At 36.0% G+C, this 26,517-nt stretch overlaps 1 protein-coding gene across 9 annotated transcripts; it reads right to left on the minus strand.

The window, feature by feature from the left end:
* Positions 1 to 1,324: 1,324 nt before the first annotated feature.
* Positions 1,325 to 20,061, minus strand: LOC104590191 (WPP domain-interacting tail-anchored protein 1-like). 9 transcript variants are annotated; one of them, XR_016082606.1, is made up of 8 exons: positions 19,822 to 20,059; positions 15,878 to 16,008; positions 11,517 to 12,114; positions 10,183 to 11,402; positions 8,298 to 8,456; positions 6,026 to 6,159; positions 4,883 to 5,030; positions 1,776 to 1,969 (listed from the first exon to the last, which is right to left on the minus strand). XR_016082606.1 is itself a non-coding variant. In XM_019196471.2 (7 exons), the coding sequence occupies exons 2-7, from the start codon at positions 15,878 to 15,880 to the stop codon at positions 1,960 to 1,962; spliced, it is 2,124 nt and encodes a 707-aa protein (XP_019052016.1). In that variant the 5' UTR covers positions 15,881 to 16,008; positions 19,822 to 20,059; the 3' UTR covers positions 1,776 to 1,959. The 9 variants fall into 9 exon arrangements, 8 of the variants coding, with proteins under 8 accessions (XP_019052013.1, XP_088754524.1, XP_088754525.1 ...); XM_019196471.2 differs by lacking the exon at positions 4,883 to 5,030; XM_019196468.2 differs by lacking the exons at positions 4,883 to 5,030; positions 6,026 to 6,159 and having other exon boundaries at positions 1,325 to 1,969; positions 10,183 to 11,381; positions 19,822 to 20,061.
* Between the last annotated feature and the right edge of the window lie 6,456 nt (positions 20,062 to 26,517).

A 26,517-nucleotide genomic window follows, 5' to 3' on the forward strand; every position in this document is an offset into this window, starting at 1 on the left:
GTATAATGCACTATTGGGATCCAACTAAACAAAAAGTTTACTCCAAATTATGAGAACCTTAGGTCGAATTGCTACATTTTGCATATCCAAGAGTCACTCAATGAGGAGACTCTAAAGCAAAAGCCCAAAATTAATTCCAATTGAAGTATCCTTGCTAATTGGTCAGTACCAAAAAAACTTCATCAGCATGGCCTCTAAAAGCAACTCCAACCACTGAAGGTCTATACTTCGTAATTATGAAACTTGTAAACGTAGAAATTCTATGATTCTACACTAACAGAGTGATTATATATAGAATTCCATGGATCCACATCTAAACGAATATCAAGTGTTTCATTCTTTGATTTATCTACATTAAAAATAAACAAAAGAATAAATTAATTAGAACTTTTTTAAACCAATAAGATTTTATTATAAAAAAAACTCAAGTTATCTACATAAATAATATCTATAAAAAGGAGAAATGTGCTTTTTTAAACCAATAAGATTAGGCACAACACTACTACACTTCATGTAATCATCAAATAAGTTCTTTAATGTTTCTTCAACAAAAATAATGTGCTTTGTTGCATTTTCCATATTATACAATTTCTTATATGCAAACTCCACAAATTTCAATTTGAAACGAGGATCTAGAACCAATTGCTAAAATAATGTTGTGTTCTTTCCAATATCTGTCAAATTTACTTAATATAGACTTGGCCATCTCCTTTAAAAATTCATCTCTATCTTTCAATGCTTTTCTTAAAGATAATTCAACTTTCCAAACCCCATAAAAATATAAATTTAATGTTGGATATTGGGTTCCTGAGAAAATGTTGGTCATATCATAGAAAACTTTCAAAAACCTAACATTTTTTTCAACCTTCACCCATTCTTCTTCAGTTGGAGCATTAACATAATTGATATCATATGATTTCAAATGAGAAAAAACTTTTTGATAAAATATAGCCCTTTCAAGCATCAAGTACGTAGAGCTCCACCTTGTAGAAACATCCAAAATTAATTTTTTTTTACTCCCATTCATCAATTGATTGGCACATTCAACTACTCTCAATCTACGTGTCTCAGAACTTTTAACAAGCTTTACAATTTCTCGAATTTTAAGCACCACATCATCTATTCCTTTTAAGCCTTCTTGCACTATAAGATTCAAAATATGTGCACAACAACACACATGGAAAAATTTTCCATCTAATAGAAGTGCATTTTTCAAGTTAAGATGCCTTCTATACAAATTAACAAATGTATCACTAGCAGAAACATTGTTTAAAGTAATTGAGAATAACTTGTTTTCAATTTTCCACTCATCCAATACATTCGACACTTTTTTCAAAATTGCAACACCAGTGTAAGGGCGTGGTACATGAAAAAAACATAGAATCTGTTTCTATAGTCTCCACTCACTATCAACAAAATGTACACTGATGCACATATATGATTCCATTGTAATTGAAGTCCACATATCTAATGTAAGACAAATTCTACCAGGAAGTAATTGTAATAAATCTCACAATTTTTTCTTCTCCTTATTGTACATCTTTAATACATCAGCTTTTGTAGTGTTGCATGAAATATGTTTCACTTTTGGATTCAAACCAGAATGTATACACCTATTACTTTCATGCTCTGCAAATGAAAATGTATACACATGTCTAATTATAGCCATTGCCATATGTTCATGTTCTCTATATGCATCTTGATCACATTTACTAACTCGACTCTTAGAAGATTCATCTAAGCCTTCTCCACAAATTTCTATATAATGCAACATATTTGGTGTCCCAACATTCACCTCTGCATTATATGTTTTATCACAATTTTTGCATTTTGCTATTTCAATTCCATTTTTATCGTAGAATAAATCAAAATGTTCCCATACGATTGAAGTTTTTCTTCTTTTATGATTTGAAGTAGACCCTGATGATTTTTCGGCATCATTATAGCTTTCCTTTGACATCAGAGCCAACTGTAACAAAAGAAAATCCCATAATAGGATCAATTGAAACATCCTTAAAGTTTTATTAACCACTATGCAAACAAAGAATCCATTACATCAATTGAAGCATTAAAATTGTAATTTAATTTCTAAAAGTTTCTAATGCAAATTTATAAAATATAAAAGATATGTTGAGACTACAAGGTACAAATTTACTAAAACACCTAAAGAGATCTTTCATAAACTTATCAAGTTATTCCATTGAAAAAAAATGTATAAATGGTATAGAAAAGGGAACATCTAATATGTTAAAAACTTTAATACCTCTTTTTCTTCTAAATTGTATCAAAGTTGTTGATTGATAGTCAAGAGGAAAACTCTAATTTCTCAAGTGGATCAATGGAGAACCAATAGGAAGCTTTAAATCAAAATCTCATTAAGGTGAAATCATTTAAATGGATTTTACCCTCTTCTTTTTCTCTCCATTGTTCTCGTACATTTTCATGTTGGGATCCTGTTGGTTAATCTATTAGTGAGATTCGTTATTGGATCCCCATTAGGAATGCACCTTTGAGCGTGTAAGTACAAAAAGTACAAACTGTTGTCTGAATTCAAAACATGATTTTTACTTACACACTTGAAAGTACATTCTTATTGGGGATCCAACTAATAGGTAATCAGCAGATCCGAGCTTGCGTGTTTTTGCTTATGGATGTGGATGTAATTAGGGTGCCTTCTATGACTTTGTTAGAATCTAATTAATTTACATAGAAATATCTAAGAAATTAAACAATCTTTGGACATAGAAGCCTCGTTAAGAACACTAAAAGTGTACTAATAATCAACAAACAAGGCATGCAAATGAAGAGAAAGACAAGGATTATTTTCTTTACACATGTTAAGTTGTTAACTCTGATTGTATATGATGCAAACAACAATGAACAAGGCCCCCACTTTGTGATGAAAAGTCAACAAATAATGGAGTAGATCTCTAGAAGACAACAGAGAAAGGGACCCCAAGCTTTCTAGCATTAGAAGAGAAGCTTGGAATATGTATTGAAACTTTGGTTACGAACCTACCAAGAGGGCTTCCAAATGAGTGAAGCTTTAATCTCTGGTATACAAGATTATCGAACGATAGAGTTTCCCTTCACAAGCCAATACTAAGAAATAGGATAAGAATGAGCGAGCAGCTCTGTGATGAAATGGGGAAAGCTTCCAATCATTAGGGCATGAGGCATCCTTGTATTTTGTTGTCAATCTAATAGGAACTTGGCTTGTGGGATCAGATGTTTTAAGAGTCAACATTGCACGGACTTTTCTATTGTTAAGACTTCATTCACTTGGACCAAACAGAATGGCAATGTATCACACCAACCATCAAATTGAAAACACATGAAAGGATCAATAATTAAAAATCACATACCAAGTGAAACAAAAGTATATGCCATTCTTAATATTTAAAATTTGGCAATATTTAGGATGCACCATAGCCTAAAAATCACTATGGTCAGATGATCACTAGTTACTAAGATGTAAAAATCTTGTATTTCTGATTGTAATGGGGGCAAGATGCTTACAATAATTAATTCTTTTTAACCCCTCAATTTAAAAGGCTAAAATACCCTGTAAATCCAAGACTTCTAGAATGATAATTAATATTGATATTCATTGTTGTTATGTAACTCATTAAAATTCTAGAAAATCCATTAAATCCAATTGAAGGCCGCAACTAATAAAACCATGAGAAGCCTACAGGCATATAGAAAATTAGATAGTAAACCCAAATAAAATCAAAGATGGGTTGTTATCAAGAAATCACATGATAGCTCTTGTTGAAGATTGGAGGGGAAAATGATGATTTGACAGCTCTCCAATAAATTTTACAAGAACACTGTACTGACAAGAATTTTTGATTATTTTGGTTTTGCTTTCATGACAAGAGAAGGCAATGCAATTCATATCCCATAAATTTACTCAAAACTAATTGTGCTAGAACGTGTTTGATTTTTTAATGGTAACAATGACAAAGTTTTATTACCAGAAAAGATCACAGAAAAAAGAACATGGAGAGGGAGCAACTAGAAAGAAAAAAAAAAAAAAAAACCAAGGCTATACCTCCAACCTAAAAAAACCAAAGGCTATACCTCAATACAACTCTCTAGTAACACTACTCCTAAACAAACAATTGGCTAAACCATTAGCTGATCTCCTAATCCAACAAAATGTGGGTTAGAAAGTGATTGTTTATCAGTAGATCTATTCACAGGCCGGGTTTCGGTCGGGCTTTGCCTCTACATTAACAGAATATGCTTAGGCCCTTGGCTCGGCCATCGGGTTACCTGGTCCATGAACAGGTCTACTTATCATTACTAATAGGTCAAACTGGTCATTGGCAATAACTTCATGATGCATATAATCCCATGCTACACCAAAATCTTTATAGAAACCTTTTCTTGGGAAAAGTATAGAAACCTAATTAACCCACAAAATAGGTCCTCTGGTGATGTATTCTATTACCTCTTCCAATTATGTAGCTCATAACCCTTTAGAAAGAACCAAATCCTAACCAAGCAAACCAAAACTTAAAAAATGGACACAAGGCAAACAAACATAAGTGTATAGTAGGATAAAGTGCTTTTAATTAAAATAATTCCTCCATCAGTTAAAAGATGACTAAACCAACTTCCTATGGAACCTTTCTTCAATGAATCCTAATCGTACTTGTTAATTGTTATTTAAATCTTTCGTTTCTCTGTTCTATTACAACTAGTATTCTAGGAGTCAATGCAAACCAGATTTAACATTTAGTGATGGAAAGACTAGATTTCATGCCTCTATAATTTATAAATTTTCAAATATTTTCAGAAAAGGAACAATGAGATTTTCAGAGATTCAACACTTAAAACACAAATCCTAGACCAATAAGAGTTTTAAACTTACTCCATTTTGGATTAAACCAACAAGATCAGCTTCCAGGAATTGAAATGTCTGATTTAGCTGTTGAATAACCTTGTAAGGGTATTGACCGCTGCTCCTTGTTGGTGTAACACCCTAGAGCAAACTGCTTTATTCTTCCCTCTTCAAGTACCTGTTCAAACCCTAATTTGAACAAAAAAGAAATAACAACTACCCAATCTAGTTGTTCCTTTGGGATGTTGGTAGCCTGGTAGAGAGAGAGAGAAAGAGGGAAAGAAGCAAAGAAAAAAATACAAACAAAGAAACATGTTAATGGTTATCCAGTGGTTAACCATTATCCAACCAGCCCAATCCATCAAAGCCAATTCCTATTGGGTTAACAAACCCGCAACGACCAGGTCCGGGTTGGGCGGGTTCAACCCATTAACAATGGGGTGGGTTGGGCAGGTTCAATGGGTTGGGTCAAAAATTGCCACCCCTTATAACCAACGTGCATTACTGCCTTTCTCTTTTCCCTTATAGACTTCTTGATTTGAGAGATAGAAGGTAGTTATCCCTTACAAGGACTGTAAAACTCTTCTTTTATAGGGAATTTGGAAAACAAACACAAGCACCAAATGGGGCCATAGGGCTCAAGCTATTTTAGGATTTCAAAAAATAAAGCATTTATAAGTGATATTTAAATTTATAATTTTAGATTACCAACATGCTAAAAGAAACTAATTAGATGATTTAATTTCACATGACTTCCGAATGCCTACTCAGTATTTTGGCATTCCACCATTATTACAATCTTAATTTAAAAGCCTAGACACGAGGAAGACAAGCTTTGATCAATTAGAAAACTCCACACACAACCACAATAATCCATCCCAGATGCTATATACAAATATTGAATCTCATGCCACTCGTCCCACATTTTAAGCAGGGATTCCTTGTGCTCATCATCATCATCTAAGCCTTGTCCCAACTATATGGGTTTCGCTGCAGTGGGGAAAAAAAAAAAAAACTATATGGGGTTGGCTACATGAATCATGTTTCGCCATTCCATTCTGTTTAGTGCCATATCCATTGTGCTTGAGAAGTCAAAGTGGACGATTATCTTGTTGAAACAGTTTTGTTGCTAATACTGAAATCAATGAGATGAGAACTGCAATTAAAACATACTTAAAATTGAATTCTCCTGTCCCCATTGTTCTCACTGTCTCAAGCTTGGATAACTCACTGGTGGCATCATTTGAGGGAAAGGCAGGTTCCGCTTCAGTCTCACAAACAGCTGTTGCTTTTGATGATTTGTCCACCTGATACAGCACAAAGTTCAAGAAGATTTTTGAATGTTAACATCCTTAGAGCAAACATGATCTTTTTTTTTAGGAAAAGACAACAAACCCATAGGCCCAACCCACCCACTGACTCTACACCTTCTGGATTTGGTAGTCACACTTCATCAAGTTTCCTAATTATCACTGCAACTCACAAACATGTTGGGAAATTTGATCTAATAAGAAGTAATGTCATGATTCGACTGAGCTTCCTACTGAACTTTTTGATGATCTTACCCAGAATTATATCAAAATCTTGAAGAACCAAAATCAAGATTGTAACCAAGTGACCAGAGCATGAAGCAAGATTGAAAGTGTGAGCATTAAAACTAAAACTAGTTAAGATTTGAGATCACCTCCAGAGTGCATTTACATGCACATTCATATATATGTACATGTCTGTGTATGACATATATAAGTAATTTTAACACCTATGCAAAGTGGTTTATAAAAAAATAATGATTTTAAAATGAATAGTTTAGTAGCACAAAATATGATTGAGCAGATTATCAATAATCCATTCAGAAGAATACAAGGGTATAATTAAGCATTTGGCAGTTGAGAGTGGGAGAATATTTAGGAAGGAAATATTAAGACTTAGAGATATTTAAGGGTAGAGAGGGAGAGAGAGCGAGAGAAAGAGAGATTAGTGGAGAAATTAACATCAGTTTCAAAGAAAAACAGGGAGTTTGGTCCATTTCCTTCATACTTGAAGTCATATCTCACTCCTATATTCAGGGAACACAGATTTGGTGAATCCAAAACATGGATTGGTAGCAATGTGCTCTTCAATTCATATATCTACCTATCCATATTTTCCCAAATATTATGGTATAACTTGATTGATCTTAGCTGCTTGACCCTGTTCACCTCAACAGAAAGCAAGGGGATTTATAACCTTTTTTCCCCTTGGTGCAAGGGCTTATGACCCTGTTCACCTCAATAAGTTGGATAGTTTATGACCACTGACTAAGGTGCCTTTATCACCTCATGACGCAAGACATTTGACACTCTCATAGACCTGCCTCAATCCATTTACCATCTGAAAGATTGAAACCAACTCTAAGAACAAAGAGGAAGGGATGAAACACCAATGAACAGGAATTGCATGTTCAAGGCAAGGATAACATGCAATTGAGTCTAGTATGTTATAACATTTACAAGATTATGTTTTATCTTGGCCACAAGATTATGCTGTAACATTTACATGTTATTTTCTTTGTTTTGCAAGACAGGATATTTCTTAGCCAACCCGGATAAATGAATTAAGGCTTACCTCAGTTTATAGATACATACATATGCATATACAAATATTGAAATTATTAAAGATATATAAATATAACATACCAGACCTGTATTACAAAAGATATGTAGCTACAAAAAACAAGTGAAACTAGCATTGTGCTTCTTTTGGGATTGCACCAAAGGATTCTTAAGTGATATGACTCTAAAAGGTCTGGTTATGTACAACCTGATGGTTGCTGAAGCAGGACAGTGGATGTTCTAGAAATGAGATATTTGGGCAAGGGCCAATCCAATCTAAGCATGGATGGCTCATAGAACATTATATTGTGTTTAAATTTCTACTTGCACCATATTTATCTTTGTAGGAAGACAATAGTTATTTGTTCGTCATTTGTGGTGTCATGATGATCATATAGCAGCAATATAGGCAAGGGTGACATTCATGGTGCAAAAAGATGGTGACAATAGCAATAGCAGGGAGGAAAACATATCAATAATACTGAAAATGATGTAATGGTGTTAATGACTGCAAGAGACTAGATCAAACTGGTAAATGTCAGTTCAAGCCCAGCCCAGTCTAATTAATCCAGGCCTAAATACTACCCTAAGCCCATCCAACCAAAGTTCTAGTATAGGTTAATAGACTCAAACTGGCTCAAGCTTGCAAGCCCAAGATCAGTTCAAAAACCAACCTGAGCTCCCGAACTACTTAAGAGTAAACCATAAAATTGATATCTATTTTAGAGTATTACACTAAAATCCATCTTACACAGTTCTCAATTTATCCTAAGATAGTAACATTCATCTAACTATTTTAGTCTCTGGATTTACAATTCAACTACAAGGTTATAAGTGATTGAAAAAATACTAACCTGCAAACTTGTAGCTGAAGATTCTGTATCTTCCTCATGGGGTGCATTTGTAGAAGTAGTGCATTTGTTCCCATTGTGGGTCATCACTGCAGGCATATCCTTGTCTCCATTTTGTAGCTTTTCTGCCAAAGTTCTGTTTTCCTTCATCAATGAAGTTACCTGCAAATAATAGACACTCTACATAATAGTTACAAGAAGTTGACCACACATTAACATGGAAATTCAGAAAAACCCCAACACAATGTAAATTAAGTTTAAATTATTGACGAAGACCCTAATGACATTTATGTATTTGTATGTGATACATGACCATGGGTAGTTTGGTCTTTTTCTTTGTATAACTAAGTTAATATAATAAAAGGGAGAGGCTGCATATCTTGTACTTCTGATTCTCCCTTAGATCGTTCTCTCTTTATTCTCTTATCGTCTTTCTTCACTATCTATTACACCTATTCACTTAAATTTGTTGAATTGACTAAAACTACTTTGTATCAGAGCAAAGTTTTCTCATGGTCAATGCCCATATAGATCTAAGATCAGAATATTTTTTTTTTAATTTCTTTTGAAGAGCTACAGAACGGGGGGTATCCCATCCTCCAACCCAGGTGCGGGCAGGATTCAACCCCAAGTCTCCGCTACAACCAGCAGGAGACCTTACTAACCAGTTGTTTGGCACTTTGCAAGATTAGAAGATTGATGGAGAACTGAGAAGGCTTATCATTAGATTCTAAATTACTGTGAGGCATGCTTTCAACAAATTTCAAATTATTCACACTCTATTATGTTTTAGCATAAATGTATTTTAATGTTGGTTAAGTATGCAGCTCTATAAAGCACATCCCATGTACACCAGAAAGCCAACAGACTAGTATCAGTGACTGAGCATACAACATTGTGATAACAGACTGAAGACTCCTCTAATCAACACAATTATGCCATGCATCAATTCCAAATTTTATGCTTACAATGCTGCTTAATAGAAAATACATGTGGATGTAAATATGCAGGTAGGCCAGTCATAAGCTGCTTCTAGCCACACAGCAATAGAGGGATTGGAAGGTGCCAAAATAGGTCAGATCCTCAAAACCCAAGATCCTAATACTTGAAAACCCTAGCTGGGGCTGAGCTACAACTCAAACGAGGGAAAGAACCAAAAAGACCCCTACAAAAACAACCCCCTTCTCTTTTATAAGACTCAATGTCTTGTTGGAGAAGCCAACAACTTCAAACAAACCCCCAGAAGATAACTTTTGTTACAAAAACACCCAAGAGCCCAAAACCCAACAGATGTACACCTAACTGCCCCTGAACAGATCTGAATTATAAAATTGATGAAAATACCCCTGGACCCGGACTGTCAACAAAGCTACCCAAAAACATCAATTTGGGATCCTACTACGAAAAACATACAACTCAGAAAGTCAGAATATATTCACATTTATCTCTTTTTTTCTTCTTTTTTTTCCTTTTTTTGTTCTTCTTCCCTCTTTTTTTTTTGGGCTCATCAAAGACAAACTCTATTATCCCCTAAGGTTTAGGAGTTCTCAATGTGCCTTGCCAAGCCATGAGCTTAAAGGTTTTAGTCCACTAAAGCTGTTTAAAAATAGTAATGCATGCAATTTTCTCATTTTGCCCACTTTTCTCTAATCTGTCTAATTCTTCTCTTAAGGGTGGCTTTACTAAATTCTTACTTGATTATTACTCTATTATTGTACTAAGCCTGTTGTAACTGGCTCTCTAATTTGTATTCATTTGGAGACATTATTTTTTATGAAATATTTAAGTGTAAAAAGGTGAAGTTCCTTATATGAGGAGAAATAAAGATTGTAAGGCAAGATGAAATTAATTGTCTTTCAAAAAGTGAAAGAAAAGTGAAACATAATACCTGATTCTGAAGGCGCTCTCTTTCTACAGCTAGTTGCATGACCAGATCTGTTATTACTTTCGTCCTAATGCTAATGTCCTTTGCTGTTTCTATTTTTGTATTATCAGCTTGATGCAAAGATGACTCCAAACACTCCAGTCTACTTCTCAGAAAACTCAGTTCTTCATTAAGTACAAAGTTAGTTTCAGATAATACAATGCAATTATCTTCTACGGTCTCAGCCCGACTTTCAGCTTTTGACACCTTTAACTTTAGATCATTGATTAAATTTTCCATATCCCCAATTGCAGTATACAACATGTTCAGTTGCTCTTGAGTAGCTTCAGCAGACACTTTTGCATTTTGCAATTGAACATCAGATTCCCTCAGCTGCTTCTCAAGCAAGTTTATCTTCTCAATGTTGTTACTATCATTCTTAAGAAAACCAAGTTCTTCATTAAGTTCCAGGTTAGTCTCTGTTAACAGCTTACACTTGGTTTCAGCACTTTCAGCCTTGTTTTCTGCCCTAGAAAGGTTTTCTTTCAGATCTTCAATTGCATTTTCCATGTCATTGAGTTCAGAATATAAAGCATCATGTTGCACCTTGTTTGCTTCCACGGTGGCCTTTGCATTTTGTAGTTGAGTCTCAGATTCTTTCAACTGCTCCTCAAGCAAACTCACTTTTTCCCTCAAAGTAAAGGCCTCAGAATTAGCAACAATATATCTATCTTCAGCTTCCTTCAGATGATCTTTTAAGCGGTTTGTCTCTGTCAGTAGGAAATTGTCAAGTTCTACATTGCTGGTCTCAAGCTTCCTTAAAGCATTTTCTTTGGTGTTCAGCTGTTCTGTGCAATCCTGAAGCTTAGATCTGGCTTCACTTTCTCGTTGAATTAAGCTATTCAAATTGAATTGAGAAACCTGTAGTTGACCCATAAGTTCTTTAGAAATTCCCCTTAACACCTCAGCAGCATTTTCAACCTCAAAGATCCTCCAAAAAAGAATTTCTTCTGCTTCTTCCATGCAGAGTAATTCTTGTTCTGTAGAATGCAACTTAATTCTGATCTCTTCTTCATTTTGTCTTGAGTCAGTTAGTTTCTTTTCAAGGTCTAGCTCTCTAGCTAAAGAATTCTCCAGCATCCTTAGAATATGTCTTTGCTGTTCAGCAGTCTGCATTTTTAACTTTGCATTCATGTTTGAAACTTGACCACCTTCAGAAAAATCTGCACCCTTGCCATTATTCACTATCAACAATAATGAATAGAAATCAGAGATTGAAGTTTACTTTTCTATCACATATCTTCATTTTATGTTAAAATCTCACTAAGCTGCTCAAAAGTTAAATCTAAAATACTTACAATTTTCTTGTCCACCAAAAGCTAATAATGTTCTGTGGAACATAGCTGCTTGTGCTCTCATTTCAGCAACCTGATCTTTTGACTGCTTCAGAGATTCTTCAGCATCATGCAACTTTGCCTCCATTTCAACAAAAGATTCTCCCGAGGGTTCATATGAGATTATTCTCTGACAAGCATCCCTGATTTCCATTTGAAGAGAATCCATGAAGCTATCCAGGTCTCTCACCTCTGAATCTAAAATTCCAGATAAGAAATCAAATTCCAAGGCTTTCTCAAGAGGAAAAGCTAAGATTTCATCACTCTCTAAGGAAAAAGCTTCTAAGTCACTTTCCATGGTAGCAACATGCATCAAAAGTATGTCCAAGTTTACCAACTTCTCAGATGAATATGCCAAATAAAGCTCTACTCTTGTTAGAATTTCTCTGACTATTCCTGCTTCACGGATCCCCTCTCCATTAGGCATAACTGCTTCATATGAGTAAATATTATCTGACTCCACCTCTGGATCCCCAGAATCAACAACCTCAAGGGCAATAGTGGTATCCCCAATAGCATCATCAGCCATTCTTACGACCCTAGTGATTCTTTTGCTTGAATCCTGAATGAACAAGTGAACAAGTTAAGGAATCTTTATATCTTTCATAGATGGGGTTGGATAACTATGACTAGCCCAAGAATCTGTGGATACAATACACTTTTATGCAAAGTGTTGGCAGTCAAGAAGTAACATGTCCAAAAAATGAGTGGCAGAAATGCATATAGTGAGATTGATGAATGGAATAACTAGAAAGGATAGGACCAAAACTGAAGTCATTCAAAGGAACCTAGAAGTAGCTCCAATAGGTGATAAAATGAGAGAAAGTAGACTAAGATGGTTTGGTCATGTGCATAGAAGACCATCAACAGCACCTGTAAAAAGAAGTGATCTATTGCAAGTTGAGGAGACTAGAAGGGCTCGGAGTAGATCAAAAAGGACAAGGGTAGAACAGTATGAATAGGGCTATAAACATGTTGGCTCTGGTTTGGGACAGGGTGTACCAGTCCTGAACTGATTATTAATTGGGATAATCGGTCTGACCTGATTACACCTGAATATACTGGCATCTATAATTATCTATGTTAATAACAACTTAAAACTTCATTTTTGATAACATAACCTTAAGAAAAATGACAGTAAAATAGTAAATTGTTTATACATCAATAAATATTGTGTTTTTAACCATAATTATCTTATATATTATCTATCAAATTTACCCTTTTAGACATAAGACATAATAAAAATTACAAGAAAACTAGGAAACATTTATATATTAACTCATAATCAGTTTGGATCTTAAATCTTAATTGGTTTGTTAGAACAAGCAAGAACCAGAACAAAACCAATGGTTAATTGGGACAAAATCATGGAACTAGGACCGACATAATCGGTTCAGTCGGTTTGGTTTGGTTGGGTAGAACCAACCCATTGACAGCCCTAAGAAATGATTTGAGTGCCCATAATTTAACAATGGATATGGCATTAAACAGAACAGAGTGATGAAACAGGATTCATGTAGCCAACCTCATATAGTTGGGATAAGGCTTGGATGATCATGATGAATAATCAACTAAGATCCCCCCCCCCATAAAAAAAAAAAAGATTTCATTTAGAGTTGATTTTGCTCAAGTGAAGTGCTTTAATCAAATACCAAAACAGAAATAATACAAAATGACAGGCATCCCAAAACAGAGACACGGGGTGCAGCCTCCCACACAAATAGAAAATCATAATTGAACCCAAAACAAGTGATCCCTATACACCCCTTTCTTAGAGAGGAAGTCTGCCATTCCATTTGTCAATCTTCTTTCTCATAGGACCCTCACAACCATATTACTAGAGAGCCATTTGAATCTCTTAATTTCCTCCCTATAAATCCAAATTACTGAGTTATAGGGAAAACAATCATACCAACATGAGTTTGATAAACCATGTGATAGTTTTAGAGCAGAAAAGCAAAATAGTTAGTATGGTAACACTTATTCAATAAGTACGTTTTTAGATGTATGAGACCTATTTAAGATTCAAGTTTAATATATATATATATATATATATATATATATATATATCATGTGTGCATTCATCACCTGGCACCCAATCAATTTGCTATTTACTATGTTTTCAGTTGAAGATACCTTCATGTTTTGTGTCAAACTTCTTTAGACTTCAACTGAAAACAAGAAAACCGGATGATGTTCTCAATAAAGTTTCTTTCAGAAAATGTAATTACGAAATGATCTATGCATTTCTTTCCCTTTCAGAAATAAAAGACCAATATTTCAAAAGACCAACCCAAATGCCAGAAAGGAGGCTGTCCAAGTCACAGGCTAAAGCAGTTCACCAGGGTGATTCACCTAGTGTAATGATAAAAACCATAAAAAATGGCCAAGTCAGCTGTCCAGGTTGACCATATGAGTAATGACAGTTTGAAGACACTGTAAGAAACAGATCATCAAGTCAAATTAAACTCGACACCCAGCTCTCCGTACTTCTCCAAGCTCAACCTTGGTAGACATCTCAAGAGGAGGGAGATGGAGATGAATTGGTAGAAGGAAATGAAGCAGAAGTATATTTAATTCTGAGGTGGACAGTGTAAGGGATCTTGAAAGAATGGAGATTCTGAAAGAAAGGAAACAGATTTGAATCACATTGAATAAGGACTAATTTGGGGGTTGGAGCAAATAAGAAAGTGAAGAAAATTAGGAAAGGTAATAAGAAAGGTTAGAGGTTCTATTTTCGGGAGTTGGAGGTGCAGGTTCATTTTTGTAGATGTGGGTGCTTCTTAATTTGAGAAGAAGGTGTTGAAGTTTTTGAAGAGGGGATTGAATCAGTTTTGAAGCAAGACGATGGTTTTGATCTGAGTGGAGGGTGGGGGGAAGGTGGTGGTTGAAATCTTTTTGTAATTTGCATCTGTTTGTTTCTCTTTTATATGAGCTTCTTATTTGGGGTGGTTAGATGGAGAGTGAGTCTGTATAGTATATTTTGAGTTTTTTTTTTTTTTCTGTTTTCAGGTGATTTATCATCACCTCTCTTGTATTTCTCTTTTTTATATTAATAAATCTTTTTTACCTTAAAAAAAAATCTTAAGATCTAAGAATAAGTGATACTTTCAGAAGAAATAAGGAATCCCTTATTTCCTGTTTCTCTGTCTCCAATAAAAGAGGTTCCCTCCACTAGAGGAATTATATTCAAGCCTTATGGAGGGTAGTGGTAGACAAATATGGGGAGTGCAACTTGGCTTTTGGAAGGGGATTACAAAAGACACTTATGATTTTTTATCAAGCTTATAAATCAAAGTGCGGGAGCAAATTTGGGGAGGGAAACTGGTTCTCTGTTGGAAAGTTTTTCTTAGTGTCCAGTGTTTTAAAAGGGCATGACACAAAAAAAAAAAAACGCAATGGGCATTTTGTGCCTGAGGTGCAAGGCGAGGCGCGTGCCTTTTTGAAGCAAGGTGCAAAATTTAAAACAAAATAACAAAAAATATTAAAAAGTATGTAAAAAAATGTAAAAAATTCAAAATAACATAATAAAACATTAAAATAATATTAATTAGAATACAAACATTTATTGTAAACAAAATATTTTAAAAAGCTTATTATCTCAAATTAAAATACATAACCATGACATATAAAACATATTAAAAGTGAAAATGCAAACAATAAAATCAAATATAGCATATAAAACATATTCAAGTATGTCAAACTTTCAATTTCTTTATTTCTTTCCTAATTGACTATTTCAAATAGATAATATGATGTTAAACATATTTCATTCCTAATTCTACGAGCCACCTTTGTACCAAGCCCCTTGAGGCAAGCCCAAACAAATCCATGTTAGGGTATTAAGTTCTTAATCCCTATGAAAAATGGTTTTATAATTAATTATCTTTTAGAAAATATCCTTCATTAGGATGAATGAAAGAATAACATTAGCAAATAGGGGATTCTCAGAGCTCCTAAAATCTCAAGATCTACACAACCACAGATCATTCAAGAGCTGCACAGTAAAGTGACGTTATGAAATTAAACAGGGCCAAGAGGTTCTGACTATCATTTAGGAGGTTATTGTTCAGTTGAGAGCTTGAAGAAAATGCCAGGCTGCTACAAATATCTGAAGAATTTTTTCAGCCAGATTATGAAGATCAAAGAATACGGTTGAGTGACCAAAAGGTGAATTTCTAGTTAAATATTTCTATAATGATCACGTGGGGTGTAGTGGAGACTTCAGGGCCCAATTCCCCTTGTGTGGTTGGTGGCAATGAGGAAGATCATAACTCAATATCAGTTGAAGTCAAAATAAATCAACTTAGCTAGCAAGTATGTACCATGTGATTCTATGGAAGAGGATGCCAATTATCTTATAGTGCAATGCAAAGTATCAAAGGAGACATTGGGCTTTTTTCTTTTCAAACTATTCATCCTTCAAGTGAATTAGGGGATTCCAACATCAATTCAGCTACTCTTGCAATCAAGGTTTAAAACGTCATTGTCAATTGAAATGTCAGTCATCCAAATACTGGAAACATGTCAGGAACGTCATATGGAAATATTGTACAAATTATAGACATAGTGTAAACATTGTAAAATGTGCAAAAAAAAAAAATAGGGCCATTACCCAATGTTGGTCCCACTTATCTGGGGTCTTCAGAGGGGTACAATATGCAAAATATACAATGATATTTTATGAAATGATAGAGGAAGCACATACATCCTTTAAGATTATTATCTTGATAAGCACATAAGCTAAAGCTAATAGACAAAATAATACGCTGTGATGTTGTGCTGTGATCTTTAAGAGTAAAAACTATGCAATAGAGTAAGTTCAAGCAAAATATAAACACACAGAATGTGCAAATAATTCTAATAATTTAACCAAATAATATATTACACAAACAAAAGATAAGATTTAACATCACATTCAAAAAGAATTTTGAGTTGGCTCAAAATGGTCATTTTCTTTAGGGAGGTGATTATACTCCTAGAGTGCTACTCCACATATCTAAAATACTGTTATTAACTCATCATGTATATATCACATTGTGTACTCCACATAGTGCCTATGGTTTTCACTAGGGAATATATTGATTCTATTAATATTTTGTGATAGTAACCATGGAAATGGAAATATTAAGAAATGTGTTGACATTTTAAACCATACTTTCAATCATGAGTCTCGGTCAACTATGCATTCAAAAACAAAGGAACCATATTATGGATGATTACCCCTCCATGATGATCTAGAAACATTTTTGTGCTTCTTAGGGGTGAGATGGAGACTTCCAAAGTAGATTCCAATAGTTTTTTGAGACATCTTGAGAACAAGTAGGATCATGTGGAGATGCTTGACAGTGGCAGTTTTATCATTGATATGGTAGGGAAAAAATTCTAGAGTCTTCATAGACAACAAGGAGCGGAAGATGTTGACAAAATTCATCACTATTGAAGTGGTCCATTGAGAATACTGCAGGGCTGTGTAGCCTGTTTTTAGTGACTTCAATACTGATGACATTGTGTGGGATGGACACATATTGGTTCCTTTGATGCCTCTAAGACATCTCACCAGATTCAGGTTCTCCCTTCTCAAGGCTCCATAAAACTGAATTTTGATGGATTCTCTCTGGGAAAAACATAATTGGCAGGTATTATAGGTAGAGGGATCCTTTAAGTTTCTTCGAGACTGATAGGGTGGGCTGACTGAATTTGAGCTGTTCTAATGCCCCTTTTGAGGAGGTTCATCTGTTGCATGCTTTTATCTGCACCAAAGTGGATGTTGAGGAGGATTTTGAGGTTGTTGTGGGGTGGTTGAGTGATGGAAGAGGGAGTCCATGAGCATATAGACATTTCTTACAAGAGGTTAGAGCTTTGTCATCCAGGTGGAATATCTCATTCCACACGGTCAGAAGATTTTTCAATAATCTAGGCAATTCCTTAGCTAGAATTGGGGTTAGAAGAAATGAATTGTATTGTGGCCCCATCCTTCCAGACTACATAGCTTTCCTGGATGGGTGTATGGGAGGCTGCTGGAAGCATCAGGGATTCAGGGTTCTTTTGCTTTCTTTCTTTGAACTCTTAATTGTACTTTTTTACTGATCTTTAATAAAACCTCTTTGATATAATTACTGATTAAAAAAGACTTCAATCACCTCCTTGCTCAACCAGCCCCACTAAAAAGGAAAATATAAAAGCATCACATTAACTGCCCTACTGCACCTTCCCCTCCCACAAACTCTACAGCTTCAAATCAACACTTTTCAACCTCTCAGAGTGGATCCCATCCAACATCTGTTCAATGCTCATTGTTACACCATTTGATTCAATACTACTAACTCCATAAGTTCATCCCATATCCTGGTACTAGCACCCTCATCATATAAGTTTGAGTCCACCAAAACAATGGAAGTTCTTTCAGAGAAAGAATACTTCTAAAAGAAATGCATTCTTCTAATTTAAATGTTCAGTAAAGTAACACTTAAAACTGATGTAAATAGGATTCAAGGTTTGGTTTCAGTCTAATTATACAAAAGAAATGTAAATACAGGAAAGGACCAACTAATACAGCAAGAACCAAGGTCTTAAAGGTTTGTACATATGTCCAAAACAAACACATGCTATAATAGATTCATAAGTAAACTTACACCCACAGAACCAATTCTTGAAGAGAGATCAGTTGTTGGAAGCTATCATGAGTCCCATTAGGATTCTTTTCTAAAGGAGTTTCTTATTTTTTTTTTCAGTTGTACTTTCTTTTTGTCTTTTCAGTTTGCTAGTTATGATTTCCTTCCTCACAAAAATACCCCATATGCCTACATAAATGGTGATATAGTAAATCTTTGACAAACTAATGAATGAAAGGTTGAAACCTTTCCCGTAAAATGGGTAAAAAAAACAGCAAACGGGCTGGAAGATGTTCTCGCAAAACAAGGAGTGGACAGATCCACTCTATTTTGGGCAATGTTGTAATCTGTAATAGTAAAAGGGGGCATGGTAATTAGGGTGGCCAATCTAGTTTCTGCTGTATATGGGCTACTATGTAGCAAAGATATGTTAATTTTTTTCAATTATTAATAAATAACTCATTTAGCTGATCAAAAAAAGGAAAGAAAAAAGAAAGACTTCTCATGCAAGTGGTGAGACTCTAAATTCACCCTTTATTGGGTAGGTGAGATTTCAACGCAATGGTCAATTGGCTAGTAAACAGTACCTTTCTTTTTCCTATCCCTCACATTGATGGTCAGAAAATAATATTGAGGAAATATGAAGAAAACAATGGAGGAAATTTTTGTACAAGATTTGGACAGGCAAGCAATAGGAATATTACAAATTAAGTCCAAGGAAATCCTAACATCCTTGATAATAAAGTTTTGTCATCTGATGCAAATCTGAATTGAATTGAAAAACTCTTTCCACTCCAATTGATCTGAAATCAAGTTCATCCCATGGGTGGTAGCATTTCCAACATTTGTATTGGATTTTGGACAAGTGTTAAATTTCCAAAATGAACACAATAGATCAAGTAAAAACAAATACCAAAATCCAATAGAGCATCTGTACTGACCCAATAGATGATAAAATGAGGGCAAGTAGACTAAGATGATTTGCTAATGTGCAGAGAAGACCATATATAGCATCTGTAAGAAGTGATCTATTCAAGTTGAAGGGAGTAGAAGAGCTAGGAACAGATCAAAAAGGATTTTTTCCTTTTTTTTTTTGAGAAAAAGTAGTAAGAGATGATTCAAGGGATAATAATTTAACAATGAATATGGCACTACTACCCTTTCTTTTTTTTTTTTTTTTAGTATACAAAAATTTAGAATTCAAAAAGGCCTAGGCTCTGCAATCACATGATCAAAAAGCCATTTGTAACCCACCTGCAAACATTAATAAAATAGCACTTAATTTCCAAATAAAAATTTCCCCACTTCTCCGTCTACATTGCATCCAAAATGAAGACAATAAGGTCTCCTTCCCAGATCAAATTTGTTTCCTCTTCTATGTTTCTCCACACACAACCTCTGCATCGAATTATGTCATAATTCCTCACGACGTGCATTAAGGATTAGACTGAAACCACCAAAAGAACCCGATCGATTAAAAAACAGCCGCTGGTGTCAGAAATTCATCTGAGCCGATTCAAATTTACTAGAATTTCCATAGAAATTTCATATTCTTACTCAAATTTTTCTACCAAGGCAACTGAATGAAGAAATCTAACATTGAAACGTTTTCATGAAAATACAAATAAATTGCAAGATAATTAGAGATCTGGTACCTTTTAGAAAATTTCGCGGTTTTTTTTTTATAAAAGCAGAAATAATTCGTGTGAGAGGAAGAATCGCTCGAACACAACAGCCTCAGCCTTCTTAATTCTTCTTTCCGTTGACTGGTTGCATCACAATCTTATGACCTGGAAATCTTTAAAAGCGGAAAAACTTTTGGCTTTTGGCAGAATCCTTTGTCCTAAAACCAAACCAGGTTTCTCGGATCACAGTCACTCCTTAATAAGCACAGTATCAATTTTTGAAAGGGATAAATACTTAAACTACCCTGAGTTTTCTGACAAATTCTTAAAGGCCCCTCTAATTTAATAACTGGCTTAAACACCTTTGGTTCAGCGCAATTAGCGATATTCGGAAGTTGGAACCAACGCCATATTCTGGGGAGTCCGGATTTCCTACCCACGACATATCACAATCGTATATGGGGAATATCTCATCCTCTTATATCGTGGAGGTAGTATTTTGTGGACAGGTATGGGTAGCATCTTTTGAAACTAAAACTGTTTTCTGAAATGCGCTTTTCAAGAAAACAGTGTTGTATTGGCAAGCCATTTTTTTCAAAAAACATCTTTCTTTTTTTTCTATTTCATACCATTGCTGTTGTTGCCACACAAGTGTTTTTCAATACCATATCAGCAGAGATGAGATCTTCTGCCAATAAACAGGTTCCAACACTCTACCAATTTAATCTAACACCGCACATCTCACCATGAGACTAGGTCTCACCATAAAAGTGGGACCCACCATGTATGAGATGTGCAGTGTAAGATTATATTGGTAGAGGGTTGGAACGTATTTTGTTGACACGTGAACTAGATCCATATCAGCATATTGTTGCTAATAATAGTAAAAAGACCAGAAAACACCAAAAAGAGTGTTTTCTCGTACCACACCCTTCCCAATGATTTCACAACTTCACATCTGCGCCCACAAGGAGGCGCCCCACAATGCCCCATAATACATCCCAACCTTATATTGAGAACATCTCCCAATAACAAGTACAGGAGATGATGAGACATTATTAGATGTTCCCAATACAAGGTGGGGATGTGTTGTAGGGCATTGTGGGGCGCCCCCCTTGTGAGGTGCAGATGTGAACTTCTTCCCAATATCCAAGATGTGGTCTCAAAAAATATTTTTCTAAAAAACACAACTAAATATCAAGAGTTGTCTAAAAAACGGATTTCAGACATGGATGGCATTTATGTGGCGACATTTTTTTTTTGAAAAAACAGCATCGATCCTAAACACCAGTATGATGTGCCATTTTCTAATGCATGGTTTGTTTGGTTTCATTGCCATTTTCTAAGAAAACGGCATCACATTGGAGCCATGTCAGCCATCATATCTGAAAACGTTTTGAAAAAGAAAAAACAACATCAAAAATTGAGGTTTTGAGGGATGGACATATTTAAAAAAAAAAAAACATCAAAATGTTTTTACCATTTTCTGAAAAAAAAACAGCTAACCAAACAACGTATAACAATTCATTTCTTGCCTATTTTTTTCAAAAATCTGATATGACTAACATGGCACGGCTTTATCAGAAAATGGCAATGGAAAACACCACCTGAAAAGACCATTTTAGTATTTTACTCTTTCTGTTAGACAGTTTTGTATGCCCTTAGCTTCAATCAGAATGATGTACCTTATGAGTTTATTGTAAATGAATAAAAGTGCATATTTGATTCATGTTTCCTTGGTATGTTTCTGTGTAATACCCTTAAACTGGACACTTAATGAGACTCGTGTTAGTTTAGAATGTTCACAGCCAGTGGATCAGTCTGGGGAGACCTATCTTGGACAAGGCTGACACTGTGGTGCTACCAAGTCGGTTGGGGTGGCCTGTCTCAGCCTCCAAGGTGAGACCCTAGGCACATATAGTGTATGATTAATTGAATCTATGAACTGGACTAGATTTCTAGTATTGCCCTGGACCTTGGAGATTGATGGGCAAAACTAGAAAGTTACACCCGACCCCTAGACTCAATTATAATACTGCACTAGGTGTAGGATTGGGCTGTCTTTGATGTACCAATAGTGAGATCCTTAGCAGGGGTCAAAACCTGGGTATGTTGGGATAATCCGAGAATTCATCTGAGTGGGTGATCATAGTGACAGGATCAGCCCCTTTGTTGGACAAAGGTAATGATCGGGAATGCACTCTCACTGATGGAAACCAAGACTGTCGGCAGTCGATTTCAACCGTTGAGATTTGTTTTGCAAAGTATATTTTATATGAGATATAAAAGTATATATATTATGGTTTCTAAAGTGTTTGCAAGAAGGTTTTAATTCTCGGGATCCATATAAGTAGAGAGTGCAACACTGTTCCTTGCAGCCGAGGGAGAGGTCCTCTCTTGTCGGGTAGTGTATGATCATTATGGGCTGAGAGGTTAAGTGTAAGACCATTGAGGATAATACATGATGGGCTAATCTTGCATCTGCCCACAGTCCCTGGGTGTTACAAGGTGGCTTGGCCCAGGGACCACTTAGGGTAGGTGTTGGGACCATAGAACCCATTTGATGGGTTTCAGGGGGTGCACTGTCCTTAACAGTGTATTCGACCAGGCCTTGTAACAAAGGCTAGGCTGAACCCATGTGGCTGATGTGTAGATCAATGCTTGGGTCCCACGCCATACAAGGAAGCCCAACTGGGCAGTAGTTAGGAAGGTTAAGTGAGTACATAAACTTAATGGGCCTAAAGCCCATTTCGAACTGGGCTATTTATTTAGTTAATAATGGGGAGAATTCTGAGATGGATTAGCAGATAAGATAGGGTTTTGACCCTATCCACTCAGAGAGTCCAGATCTGAATGTGATTCAGATCTAGAAACCTCCTAATGAGATTAGGAGAAAGCTAATATAATCTGCAGATAAGATAAGGGTTTATCCTTATCACCTGAAGAAAAGCATGATCCAAATATGATTTGGATAAGCAGCTCCTAATGGGATTAGGAGCTGATCCTTTAGGTTAACAAAAGAAAGAGGGGGCGACAGCCTTTAGATGAATGAGATATTCAGATTCTCTTGAGTGTTGAAATCAAGAAGGAAGAATTAAACATCCTTGCAAAATTCCTTCTTGCTGCCTCCCTGTTCTTGCCGCCCCGTTTGCCAGTTCAATCTCCAGTTGTGGGAGAAGTCAAGATTTGATCTTGACATCAGTTCTTGGAGGAAGAATTGATAGGAAGTTGTGCTCACGTGCCATCCTGCTGTTTCTTGCGAATGACAGAGTTCTTGGAGAAGAACACTACTGATTCTGTTCCATCCTGCACTGCACCATCTTCAGTGGGAGCAGCCTTTGGATCCTTCCTTGGGCGTGAACACCTTCGTTGGGGGATATTATTTTTCCGTATCAGGTATAATTCTCTCCTACTCTTTTTGGTTCAGATCTGGTTCAGTTTATGGTTCAAGAATGATCATTGAAAATATGATTTTCTAAATAGGGAATGCGATTCCCAGTTGAAGGGAGAGAAATTTTTTTTTTTTTTAAATTCGCCCCTTATTCCGCAATCTTTGGGTATCCATGGGATGGATCTCTCATCCCTTCACTTTCAACTAACAACACAACTTTCAATTCCAAGATGAATAGTCTACACTTCTCTTCCTTTTAAGCCTTGATTTTCTTTCCTTTTTCTATTATAGTTCCAAACATAATTTAGTAATTTCGGTGAAGAAATGAAGAAACTGTACTAATCAAACTAAGGATTGAAGATTAGAGACATTCTAATTTCTAATTAAGGCAAAGAACTCTCGAATGCATAATTTGTGTTGGATCAATTGGAAGAAATACGTCTCCTCGAAACATTCCATTTTGAACAGATCAATTGCTAAAATTCACCTTGTTGAACAATCACTAGAGCCTGTTGCACCTGGGGACTGGGGTGTAAAAAGCTCCCACCACCATTGACGACCTGTATGTAAATGAATGGAGGGCGTTGTAAGCTGGTAGCAGCAATATGCTAAGTTTTAAAAACTGACTTGGAACTAGAACTGTTCTAGCCATTGGTTTTTGGGTCGACAGTTTGATCACTTGGTTCAAACGGATAGCCCATTACAACTTAAAAAAATAAAAATAAATAAATTAAAAAACGGTTACAAACTGTTGAATGGTCGAACAGATTGACTGTTTGGCTATTTGGATCAGTGGGTTGTTAATCAATTCAATGGTTTTGGGGTAAGGATTGGGTTTAGGTTAAAAAGGAATTAGTTACTTGGACAATTCCTGAGCTAAATGGCCCAACCATCCAAGTCAATGACGGTTCGAAAACACTGGCAATATGTGATGGATTGATATGTTTGGTGGACTGGGATGAATGAACCATAGCCCTGGATATGCAACCCAATATGTGGAGCACATGGCCCTTCCATGAGCCACTTCATTAAGGTGGTGTGGTGGGGTACTTGATAATTCTGACATATTTGAGAAGTCAATATATATATATATGCTATTGTCTGAAAGTTTAAAAAATAATTGAAATTCTTTTTTGCTTTTCAGGGCATTTGAGTTGGAGCAATTATTCACCTTATGAAACTATGAAAGTGATGCGGAGCACCTTGCAAATAAATACATGGAGAAATTGGGTAGGAAGAAACTGCCCAAAAAGGAATGAAAGGATGAAAACGTACAGTCCTATGGAAACACTCATAACTTTCTTATTTGTTTCTTTTTTTGAGTTTCCTAGTCTTAGTAGAGTTCTTATTTGTTTGTTTCCTTTTAGATTAGTTAGGAAATGTGTGTAGAAGTTGTCTCCTTGCCTATTTGTTTCCTTTTCTGTTAGGAATTGGTTTCCTAATTTGAGTAAGTTTGTAATTCAGAGCTTATAAAAGGGACCCTAAGCCTTTATTTACAAGTAGTCAATTTTCAAATACAATTTCTTTTGAGAGTTTCTCTAATTTTCTAGTGTGTTACCAGAGTTTCGACCTAGTGGACTCTAGGTCTTTTTTCTTATCAACGTGTAGCTTGCACAATATCAAGCTCAACCATAGTTTTTGTCCTATGTCAATTTGTATTAGAGCAGGTTATCTTGCCTGTTTCATAAGAACTCTTTAGTATCCTGATGGCTGGTTGCAGAGAAGATGCTCACTCTAACGACAAACATTGAGTAGAAGTTCTATGGGATGCATTGGAGGCTCAAAAATGTCGAACGAATGAAAGGTTAAATCGCACAACCGAATTGTTAGAGGAGATATATATGTACTACACTTACAGGTCTCAGCCTCGACAATAGAGGACGCGAAGATAGAGGTAATGCTCGTGAAAGAAATCAACCTGTATAGAGGTGTGCTTCTGTTCGTAGGCAACAATGAGTTGAGGATGATTCTAACGATGGAGAGTTTAAAGAGCCTTATGAAGCGGTCAGGTCATGAAGAGTTGATGAATACAAGATTAAAGCCGAGATTCCTACTTTCAACGGGAGCCTAGACATTGAAGGTTTTCTTGATTGGTTGTATGAGGTAGAGAAATTCCTCGACGTCATGGCCATAGCAGATGATCGGAAAGTTCCTCTTGTTGCTTACAGATTAAGAGGAGGGGAAGGAGCTTAGTAGCAGCACCATCAAGAGAATAGGGTGTTGCAAGGGAAGTGTCCTATATGAGAGTGGCACGGGATGAAGCAATTATTTAGAAGAAGATTTTTGCCTACAGATCATGAACAGATTTTGTTCCAACAATTTTAGAACTGTGTATAGGGCAAGTGAATGGTGGTAGAATACACAGAGGCGTTTCTGAGGATGCAAACCTACTGCAATCTCAAAGAGACAAAAGACCAATAAACTATCAGATACATCAATGGTTTGAGGTACACCATACAAGATAATTAGGGATGCAGGCTATATGGTTTGTTGATGAAGCCCACAATTTGGCACTCAGAGCGAAGAGGTTGCTAATGTGTCAATCAACAAGAAGAACAAAGAATTATAAGTGCATGCAAGGAGAGTCCTAGAAGTCTTCTACCCTCAAGGATAAGCACCCCCAAGTTGCTAATCAAACCCAGCTATCTGGAGCAAAACCTAGAAGGACTCAAGTAGAGGATGGCTCAAAACCCTAGGTTGGAGCTTCTATTAGCAGGACCAACAATAACCCATATGCCAAGCTAGTGCCTAATGGTCCTTGCTACAAGTGTGGTGAGTACGGCGATAGATCCAATGATTGCCCTCTACGGAAGGGCGCTATTCACATGGTAAATGAGCAAGATCAAGAGGAAGACAACCATTGTCATGACACAGACCTGAACGAAGGTGAATTCGATGATATGGTCAATGGAGAGGAAGGTGAACCAGTTACTTGTGTGGTGCAGTGAATCCTCTGCAGTTCTAATCCAAGTGCTTGGTCAACCAAAATGTCTGTGACCTGATTATAGACAGTTGCAGTTGTGAGAATTATGTGTCTAAGGGACTAGTTGATCACTTGCAGCTGACAACAGAACCACATCCGGTCCCTTATCATCAGATCGGATTGATTTGATTCCTAGTACCACCCTGCCAAATCTACCGCATTACTAGATGAGTTCAAAGGAAAGTGAGATCCTAAGAGAGAAAGTGGAGGAGCAACTACAAAAGGGGCACATTCGAGAGAGCATCAGCCCATGTGCAATACCTGCATTGTTGATGCCAAAAAAGGATGGAAGCTGGAGAATGTGTGTTGATAATCGTGCCATCAACAAGATCACCATCTGATATAGATATCC

This window comes from Nelumbo nucifera, chromosome 2 (genome assembly GCF_055504915.1).
Source record: "Nelumbo nucifera cultivar China Antique chromosome 2, China Antique-T2T, whole genome shotgun sequence".
Lineage (NCBI taxonomy): Eukaryota > Viridiplantae > Streptophyta > Magnoliopsida > Proteales > Nelumbonaceae > Nelumbo > Nelumbo nucifera.

What these genes read in the sequence shown, in the direction of transcription:
- LOC104590191 (XM_088898398.1), bottom strand. An exon ending in GAGAGCGCCTTCAGAATCAG is followed by an intron (nt 8,457 to 10,182) that starts GTATTATGTTTC and finishes TATTATTTGCAG; the next exon opens with GTAACTTCATTGATGAAGGA. An exon ending in CTTCAGCTACAAGTTTGCAG is followed by an intron (nt 1,970 to 8,297) that starts GTTAGTATTTTT and finishes CTTTTGTTACAG; the next exon opens with TTGGCTCTGATGTCAAAGGA.